The sequence below is a fragment of the Synchiropus splendidus genome, chromosome 2 (genome assembly GCF_027744825.2).
Source record: "Synchiropus splendidus isolate RoL2022-P1 chromosome 2, RoL_Sspl_1.0, whole genome shotgun sequence".
Classification (NCBI taxonomy): domain Eukaryota; kingdom Metazoa; phylum Chordata; class Actinopteri; order Syngnathiformes; family Callionymidae; genus Synchiropus; species Synchiropus splendidus.
In genome coordinates, this window is record NC_071335.1 from 18,899,868 (window position 1) to 18,910,381 (window position 10,514).

Here is a 10,514-nt window from a genome sequence, read left to right on the forward strand (position 1 = left end):
AAGGATCTGGGTCAGTTAAATTTTATCACAGACGATTAATGTGTTCATTCATGCAGTAACATGAAAGTACTCCGTCTTCAGACGCTGCAGAGAGCTGGGGGGGGAGGTTTCACCTGGTATTACCTTCCCCTTGGCAGATGGACAAATGTGGGGCACATGATAAAATCCTGCTGTTGTGTTGTCCGAGTTGGTCTCCACATCTGTCACCATTTAGTTCACAGTGGATGTTCTTTTGGGTGATGGACCATCATCATCATCATCAAGCTTCATCTCTTATCTTCAGAGTCCATAAAACTTTATTTATAAAGCAGGATTGCTGAACAGACATGTTGACATTAATTGTTAGTGATGCATAAAGGAAATTCAACATGACTCAGCCAAGGGGTTGCGTTGACCTGTTCAGTGTCGAGTATGATGATGTATGAATGGGTGCAGCCCATTTTGGCAATGGGAGCATGGCGGGGTACAGCTGTTGGTCCAGCTGGGTGTAATGGACTGGTGAGGCTTCGTGAAGTCGTGTTCTCATTTTCAGAACTCAGTAGGTGGCGCTCTTGGTTTAAAAATAATGTGAGGTTTCTTTGAAATGATTGTCAAAGATTTTAGAGGAAAAAATGCTGTCTGGTGGGCTGAACATGAGGATGCTGTATCACGAAGCTTCATAAGCCTTTCAGTAGTGTGTGGCTACCTCCAAAATATTGCAAATATTATCTTCAAATGTCACATTCACGGAGGAAATAAAAGGCATGAGGACAGTGAGACGGAGGTGAGTGACAGATGTTTTCTGGTGGGACCATCAAGGACCAGCATCTTTTGTTTGCTGTAGATGAGGATAGAATCTCTAAGGACCATGATGTTTGCTGACAATATAGGGATTTGTGGTGAGAAGAGAGAGGCTTGGACAATTGGAGAGGAGAGACACTGGTTTAAATGGAGGTACCTGCCTTTAGGAGAGGAGGAGGTAAGGTTCATGGATGTGGTAAATGAGGCCATGGAGAGGATCGATGTAAGAAGGGAGGATGATAAAGATGTGGCAACCACTGACAGTAGATGCGGAAAGGAGAAGTAAAAGACATGTTTCACACAGAAAACACACTTTAGATACATGGTATTTGGTGCCCACATGAAAAGATTTTATCCACGTTTACAGATTGTCGTCCATTTCAACAGCTCATCTGGTTCCTCATCACCGTGGCAACAGTTCGGTCCGTACACTTGGGCAAGTTTTTTTTTTTCCATTGACAGTAGAATGCACAGTTTTTGATCTTGTTGAAAACAATTTCAGTGTCTTCATGAACAGAAACACAGACTACACAGAGTGAACACTTTCAACGAATAAAACAATCAATTGCCAAAACTTATAAATGAAGGTTTCTTTTTTTCCAAAATTCAACATATTAATATGCAACCTTTTAGTGTGTCTATATAGAATTATATCACCTGGTGCTTCTTGCTTTATCTATGATCACCTCTGATCATAAGTTGAGGCTTAATACTAAATTCATAGAGGAATATATTTTTTTAATTAACAACGCAGGCAGAAAATGCTTTTTTTTTTTAAGATACATTTTCCAGAAAAGCGGGGCTGAAGGCAGATTCGATGTCCTGCAGACAGTACCTGTGTTTTCAACAGTACCTGTCAGTCTGGAGTTAGGTTTCATCCATCTGAACTTTTAGGATTCCTTTTTTTGTGTTGTCTCAAAAGTTGTATTCAATGACATGTGGTCGTGGGACAACTTTAGAAAGGAAGGAAACTGGGGCACCATATTTGCTTCTGGTTTGCACGTACTAAAACCTGTGCTGACCAAATCTCTCTCATGCAGCAGTCTTTCAAATGAGCAAAATAGTCAGACCCAACTAGTACTTTTAGAGCAACAAATGTGCAGTTTTGCACACTATTTTCTTTCTGATTCATCAATCTTTCGCATGTCGAAGTTGATACAAACGTATACGTAAATCGGTGTTGTCTACACCCAGTTGCAGTGGTTCTTGTGAGCTTTATTTATTTATTTATTTAAGGTATTTATTCAAAGTACACTATTCTTACATTGACTCAAATTTGATTGTTACAGCAGTGGGTTAAACTCTGATGTCCTCTCATGTCTACTCAGTTCCGTAATCTTAAATCCTGCTGTTCTAGTCCTTTCCTTGTCCCATGGTGGTCCATTTCCTCCGAGGAACAGTCTGAGCACTATTTTGTACGCGCAAACAAGGATTCAAGTAAATCTGTCCCTTTGTAAATAATTCAAATATTTCAAAAACATCTAAATCAAGTTTTTTGTGTCCACAAAGCAAACAATTTTAAGCAAGTAAACTGAACTGGTGCTTGAAATTTGTGTCCCAATAAAGTCCTGGGTGAAGTTCCGAGGCGCCTCACAGAGCCTCCACATTGGTCCACTGGTGTAGAAGACAGCCAGTTTGGAGCCAGTCTGGTCGCCGCTTCTCTTTCACGGTGACTGTAGTACATCTGCAAGTCGTGGCAATCCTAAAAATCCCCATACCTGAAACATAAGGACATAAAGTCAGCAAGTACACTCAGGACTTGGTGGAAGTTCTCCAGCTATAGATTCATAAAAAAATGTCTTCACCCTGAAGATTCTTTGTGCCACCTAGTTACGTCGGATAAAGACAACGGACTGATGAATCATGTGAGTTACAACATACATTTAACATGAGCCGATACTTGACAACGAAATAAACAAGTGGCCAGTCTCCTCCTCAGCCATACTGCCTCTTTATTGGTCGAGAAGTCAATAGTCAGCCTATCATGGTTTGAGTTTTCCCTTGTCATGTTGGGGGTTCACTTCCGCATGTTGACTATGACACCGAAAGTGAACAAAGGAGCCATTTAGCTCACTGACAGTTAACACTGAACTACACTGCAGTCCGTTTTGGCGTAAAATTGAAATTACTTGTTGCTCATTCAGCATAAAAAAAAGAAAAATCATCATCATCATGAAGCATCCTTTGAACGACAAAAGATGTGAGCAAAGTGAAGTAAAGTAAAAATGATATTTAAATAAAAGATTCATGAATTGTCTAATGCTGTTGCGTGTGTGCACTGCTGCTCAGATGAAGGAGCCGCAACAAGCAGGCTGAGCGTCCGCATGTGGCACCGGGGCCTGGGGTTGCCAACCTCTGGTATCGAGTGACATTCTAATGGCATTAGTGGGCTGTCTTCCGAATAATGTGCCTCACCCAGGGAGCAATTCACTGTACAACCGCCGGCGCTGCCCTTCATGGAGGCTTCAGCGACTTAGAAGCGTGCACGGAAAAGGTGTGTTGCCTAAACAACATTGACTTGTGTGGCTTTTAAGTCCGGTAAAAAAGTGCCAACATCAAAAATGAATGACTCATTTGGACAATGACAGTCAGAGGCTACAGTGAAAACAGACAAAAGATATGTCTTCACACACAAGCTTGTTAACCAGGAACAGAAAAATCATTTCTCTCTATGCTATTCATCATTTCATCTTTGTGCACTTATCTGAGGACAGGACACGAGGGCTGCTCTCAAACTAAATCTCCTCTCCATTAGAATCTCTTTATCATTCCGCGTGGAAAACAGAGGCGCTGCTCTCTGGCCAAGTCCCTGCGACGTGTCCTCGCTTTACCCCAAGGTCTGTATACGCCAGGAGCACTTCTGCAGGGGGCAGGTACAGGAGGCATCCCAGTTCCATCAAACCACACAGCTGCCTGATCTAAAGGTCTATGGAGGGATGTCTCTGACCTCGACACGTGAATGCAAAAAAAACAATTGAATTCTGAAAAAAAAACAAATCCAAATGTTAAGAAATTCAATCCGAAAAATGGTGGTTTCGATGTCGTGTTTTTAAGGTTTGAATATGAAAAAAAAAAAAACGGTTTAACATAGCATTTTAAAAGGTTTTCAATACAGCATGAAAATGAATCATTTGATTTAAGTTAAGTGAAGTTTTTTAGATTTAAGATTTAAGTAATATAAAGTTTTGGTGCAGTGCTGAACATCACACCTCAAACCGCGCTTCAGAGTGCTGTCGGTCTTGATTCGGCTCCGCCCACTGAGCAAGGACACGCCCCCGACGCCATTTCTGTGCCATCAGTTTTGAACTCGTAAAAAAAAGTTTCAAATGAGAAAAAAACTTTTGAATCCGTGAATCCAAATTGAAACAAAAAAAAAAACGTCTTTATATTACTCATTTGTATTGTATTGAAAACTTTTTAAAATACTTTTTTTTTTTTTTTGTATTCAAACCTTAATTACCTTTTTTTTTTTATTCATTTTTTTTTTTTTTTTTTATTCAAATCTCGATTGCAGAGATATCCCTCCATAAAACACTGAGAGTTTCTGACACCCTGTGGAGCCACTCTTGTGTGCCTTATTCTAAATTCTCCCGAATCTCCTGGGAGTCACACAGGGTTGGAGTTCAGTCAGACATAACTATACAACCCAAATCCTTCTTTGTTGTTTGATACTCACTCTGCCTCATCAGCGGTTGGTGTGTTGTAACTCTGGAACAGCGGCTGCATGAAGAGCCCCAAAGTTCCCACCACACACACAAGGATGAAGATCCACAGGAACAGACGGTCTATCACCATGGCGACGTACTTCCAGTCCTCTATTATCTGCACAGGCATTGACAAGTTGGGATCATTAAAGGTGATAATAGGAGGAATGGGCCAGTTAAACGTGTCGGATGGTTTTGAGGTTTCGAAGATTGATTTGTTGCCAAGTGTGTTCATGAACTGCTTCACTAAGGATTGGAACCACAGTGGCGAAAGTGTCACACTTTCCGTGCACAGACACAATACTTGATTTACTCCATTACCCACTTGACAGACGCATACATGATATACACAGCTATATACCAGAATATTGTTGTGATCTCCGTGATAGTTCACTTGCTCATTCAGTCTTGAACTCCAACTCCAGCTTTGCATCTTTGTCTTTGACACTATGAACAAGGGCACAGCCCAGTCCTTTACTGCTGCTCTTGATCCAACATGCTTAATCCACAAAATGTTAAACTGCACACTTTTAACAGTAATCGGAAACTATTCAGAGACTATTTCAGCCCTGAAATGTCTTTAAAGCAGAGAGTCAATGGGTTGTAATAGTCTCAAAACTACTGTACTATGCCCTAAAATGACTTCAATTGTGAATCGTTGAAGTCTGAATAAAAGCCATCACAAACAGCAATATCACATCTCGCTGCGCTTCACATATTTGTTTGGCTTTGATTCCAGATATGATCCCATATTTTAGGCAAGATTGTCTCACTGTTTTTCCTCTATAATGTACAGTGGTACCTCGGTTTTCGAACGTCCCGGAATTCGACCAAATCGGAGTTCGATCAAAAATTGTTTTGCTTCTGATTTCAAATGAAAATCCAGAACTCCAACGCCTGAAAGCTGGAAAAAACATAACGCGCGCAGACCGATCAGCTGACCCACGACGCACTTTGTTGTTGTGTATAACGCAGCCTCTGTATGCAGACGTGTCCCGTTAGCTACATTTACTGACTGTTTTTTCTTCATATTGAGGTGTAAAACCTTTCCTGTCTCCACACTGGACCGTGGTAGAGTGTCACAGGGGAGGTGCTCGCTCTCCACACCACTCCAGGGTTTGATGTCCTGTTGTGGGCTGGAGCTGGGACAGGGATGAGGCGAGTCTGGGACAGAGCGTGACTTGGTTTATGACTTTGTCACAGCCAAACTGCACAGAAGCGCACATTCAGAGCTGGACACGCACCGGGCACCTCTTCACTTCTGGAGAGACGTCACTCACTCGGCAACCCCTCCCACATGCAGCGGCCACACACATAGAGGAACAGCGCACCTGCAGCAGACACTCTACATTCACTCCTACAAAAGACTATTTTAAGGCTTGGAACGCATTAGTTCTTTTTCCATTCATTGTCATGGGAAATATCAATTCAGATTTCCAACAATTCGCTTCTCGAACGGCCGTTTGGAACGGATTGTGGTGGAGAACCGAGGTACCACTGTATATACAAACCCTAATGCTCAAGATTATGATTCCCTACATTCAGAAAAAGATTACAAAAAGTGTCTAATCTTAAAGGTATTTTTACCTCTGAGACATCTAAACTGAGCTCTCATGAGTCACACAGCTTCGGAACACATTAAAGGATAATCACATTTTATGTATTTTAAGATACACATTCAAGGAAAGGATTGTTCATTATATTACAGTATATAAATGACGGGAGACCATTAGTTCAGCATCAGTTCATTGAAAAATACATAAGTACTGTATATCAAGAAATCTCTTGGTCAACTCATATCGCTTGCTTTCAACTACTGAAATTACATGTTGTTTAACTGCTATGCCTCACTGCAACGATACGTTAAACTGAAGTAATTTTGTCCTGCAAGTATTTTTTCTTAATCTACTACACACTACAATTTGGGCCAATAAGTGGAAAAAACTGTAGTAGCAACATGACTCACATTACAATATATGTACCTTAGATTACGTGACAACTCCTAGAGTAGTACCCACTGACACACTAGCCCAACGACGGCCATATTTGAGCACCTACATGATGTTAGATTTGAATGCATCTACAGACATGACACATTCTCACTCCAGCGGTATCATAGCTTGCCTATTCTCAAGTGGGCATTTCATGGTGTTTTCGTTGTTACAACACAGCTGATGGTGTTTGATTTGAGCTTGACAGACTCACAGTAGTGAAGAGTAGATGAGGTATCATGACACAAAATTGTAGGGTTGATGAAACAGTGTCCTAATTTTCAGAGGCCACTAGATGGCGCTGTATGTTTAGAAATGATCTGAGGTTTCATTGAATAGCCGGTGAATAGCTGGCCGCAAACAGTGCCATCTGGTGGCTTCTGAAAATCAGGACGCTGTTTCATGAAACCTCATCTACCCATCGCTATCTCACTGTATTCATAACATGGGGGACGATCATGACCACATGGAGTACTACACTTACCGTGTGACATGAAATTGTCTTACAGAACCTGAAGCAGCGGCATCCCGTGGTTTACCCGAACCACTGTCTTTATTCTTTCGTGTTGGGCAGCTGATACATGAGTCAATGCATCAACATGCAAGAAAGAAGGCTGAGGCAAAGTCCACTTCACTGTCACAACAAACATCTCAGGAGTGAGAATGTGAGAATGTGAGAAACATGATGTGAATTTTTGTAGTTTTATATTGTTTGATGGATCCCGTACGCTGCTTTACTTAAAACATGACCCAAACTTTATTGTTAAAAATTGACCATTTCTAAGGCACAAGTGTCAAAAATGTAATGACTGTCTCGACCGTCTCGCATTCTCACAGGAAACAGAGTCTCACCCCGTCATCGTCGTCTTCTGTCTTCATGTGTTCTGCGATGTATTTCACTCCCTCCACTGCTTCCTCCAGATGAGCCTCCAGCTGAGAACTTAACGGCTTCCTGAAGTCTGAGCCACCCCCACCTCCATCTGGAAGCTCCCCCAACTTCCAGTAGAATCGGTTAGCAAATTCTTCATTCACATAATAGGACTCCGCCTCCGTTTTGCTCTTCGCTTTCCCCCTCTTGTCGGCGGCGGAGGAGGCGGTCTCTCGACGGAGCTTGTCTCGGACCTTGAAAGAGCCTGGTCGCCTCATCAGAAGCAAGGTTGGAAGCTGGACTAAAAAGAGTCGGTTTACCCAGTTGGGCATGTGGTGGGTCGAAGGGGAGCGATGGTGAACGTTGAGGACGCATACGGTGGTCACGATGGAGAAGGTCACCAGGACCATAGTGAACATGAGGTATTTCCCTACAAGGGAACACAAGCAGGAAGAGATGTTGAAGTTCACCCCGTACAGCTCTATACAGCCTGCATCCTAAGGATTCAGGATTGGCCACACAAGGAGGACTAAGATGCCGGTAACTACACATAGGAGCAGAAAAAATGGTGAAGTTTGGGTCAAAGTAGCAGAACTCACCTATCAAAGGAACAGCCAAGGATGTTGGAGGTACAATTTTGGAAATAAGCAGCAGGAACACAGTGAGAGCTAGCAGCACAGAGATGCACAGCGTCATCTTCTCCCCGCAGTCTGACGGCAGGTAGAAGACCAGGATGGCCAGAGAGGTGATCAGGATGCAAGGGATGATCATGTTGATGGTATAGAACAGCGGCTTCCTCTGGATCACAAAGTCATAGGTGATGTCCAGGTACGTGATGTCATTGGGGTCTTCGTTCTTACGCGCGGGAAGGGATACGATGTCCCACTCCCCGCTTGGGGTGAAGTCGTCCCGGCTGGCATAGTCGCTGGTGAGAATCAGATCCAGCTCCGTGTGGTCGTAGGTCCACGAGCGGAACTTCATGGTGCAGTTCTGTTGGTCGAACGGGAAGTTCTGCACTTCAATGGCACAGGCTGATTTATAGATGGCAGGGGGCAGCCAGAAGATGTCGCCGGTGTTAGAGACCACGGCGTTGCAGTAGAAAGAGACCTCATACACCCCGTCGGCACTGGAAGACGATAAGGCAGATTACATCAGGTGCAACAGTGCAGTCATGATCTCTGCAATTCTTAAAACCAACAGAGCAGTCGGATGCCACGACTTGAAGCTGAGAAACTGAGCTGAAAGTGAGAGCATATGTGGTGCGATGATGACAAGTGAAAGACCGGCACACATCTGACTCAACCCCCAAACTAACATTAGATCCAGTCGTGGTGCAGTGCAGTGTTCTTTTTGCTGTGCTGAAATTAGATTTATCTCTGTTACTAAGCACCGTCCGAGTCCGTGCGGTCCATTTTCTGTAGCCAATCTACTGGACCGCACCGCTACAACAGAACTGAGTTCCAGTTCTTGCGGTGTGGCATTGCGGTGCCGGTCAAGCTGGAGACAGGAGCATCATTCAAGCAGAAAGCCAGTCGATAAAAGTAAAGTGTATCAAGTAAATTTTGCAAATGAAGCCATATTTGTAGACTTTGTATCACGCTGTACACTAGAATCATATGTATCACAGCACAGTCGGCAGCTGAGGAACCAAGATGTCAGGTTAAAGACAATCGGACTCAGAGAAGTTCCATATTCCATCTTAAAAATGCTATACGATACAAAACAGCATTGCCTTTGATCAAGCTTTGCAAACATGATCCACCATCGGCCTCGCAACTCCTTGCCGTATATATATATATATATATATATATATAAACAGAAACAAGATTCAGCGTGAGTCACCACGACCCAGAAGTTACCACAAACTGCTTCATGAAACACTGTCCTCATTTTCAAAGCTCAGAAGGTGGCGCTCTCATTTAGAGATATTGGAAAATTTCTTTGAATTGGTTGTTTAAATATAAAGATTTTTTAAGCACCGAGCACCATATAGTGTGCAGTTACACCTACATACTGACTTGAAATGTGCAGGGGAAAAAAGCTCATTATAAAGAAGACACTATTCATTCGTATAATATCTACAAAGAGGAAGGCAACCGAGCGTCCATGTCTGGAAATAGATATTTCCGTGTTAATCCCTCCAATAAATTAATAATTCAGTAAAAATAATCAAGTCTGTTTTCAGACCTGTAGGGCTCATACATCTGAGGAAATGGGTATTTGGTGTTTAATTTTGCAAATATAGAAGCTTAAACATTAATAAAGAGAACAATAATCCCCTGCAAACTGTAATGCAGGCAGCAGATTACATGGGAAAATCCCCTTATAGGATGCTACTTGGCCTTTAATGGATCAGCAGTTAGTAAATTCCTGCACCAAACATTCGGAAAGAGGCCTAACATTATAGAGCTTGATGCTATTTACAGCATGAACCTACTTGTTATAGAGGACGATGTCCGGGAGCCAGATGTGCTTGGATGGGATTCGCAGTTTCTTGATGCCTCCGTATTTTTCCGGGTCCCAACTGAGTCTGTAGTCGTTCCACTCCTGCAGAGAGGTTTTCAGGCTGTAACACTAGAAGCATCGGAAGGCAAGGAAGAGTGTCTTCACCTGGGAGAGCCACACGTTGGTTGTCATGATCTGTTCTCTCTCATTCTGCAATGAGACATTGCTTATTCCATTGGGAAAAGCTTGAGATATCGCATCAACATTGTGGCTTGTTTCGAGCGGCAGCCATGTTTACGAAGAGTATCCCACTCTGGTGTTATTGTAGCCGGAGTACTCACCACGCTGATGAGTTGGGACAGAGACACCTGTAGGGAGATGGTGACCTGCTGGCTTTTATTGACGGCAGGTCTTATCAGTTTATTGTAGCGTTCTGGACCCAACAAGTGGTTGACCAGCCGCTCCTCTGCATTTTCTGCCCAGCTGCCTTCACGGCAAACAGAAGGAACACTTAGTTCGGTCTGACACAAAACATGAAATCACAGAAATAACCACACACCTCTGCTCTACTTGGACGGACACACAAAGCGAGCGAAAAGAAAAGTTGAGGAAGCGAGTTTGTTGTCGGGTACGTGGTGGTGTGCGTCTCTTTCTATCGCGTTGATTTGTTCCGCTGCTATGTGACCGATGAGCAATAAACATGTGAGCGGGAATAATCCAGAAAGC

At 43.0% G+C, this 10,514-nt stretch overlaps 1 protein-coding gene across 2 annotated transcripts; it reads right to left on the reverse strand.

Annotated features, from left to right (window-relative positions):
* Positions 1–1,121: 1,121 nt before the first annotated feature.
* Positions 1,122–10,267, reverse strand: LOC128753498 (neuronal acetylcholine receptor subunit beta-2-like). 2 transcript variants are annotated; one of them, XM_053855265.1, is made up of 7 exons: positions 10,130–10,259; positions 9,954–9,998; positions 9,781–9,890; positions 7,943–8,469; positions 7,328–7,773; positions 4,457–4,602; positions 1,122–2,498 (listed from the first exon to the last, which is right to left on the reverse strand). In XM_053855265.1, exons 2-7 carry the CDS (start codon positions 9,978–9,980, stop codon positions 2,483–2,485), a joined length of 1,272 nt encoding a protein of 423 aa, XP_053711240.1. In that variant the 5' UTR covers positions 9,981–9,998; positions 10,130–10,259; the 3' UTR covers positions 1,122–2,482. The 2 variants fall into 2 exon arrangements, with proteins under 2 accessions (XP_053711240.1, XP_053711241.1); XM_053855266.1 differs by lacking the exon at positions 1,122–2,498 and adding an exon at positions 3,497–3,640 and having other exon boundaries at positions 10,130–10,267.
* Positions 10,268–10,514: the final 247 nt, after the last annotated feature.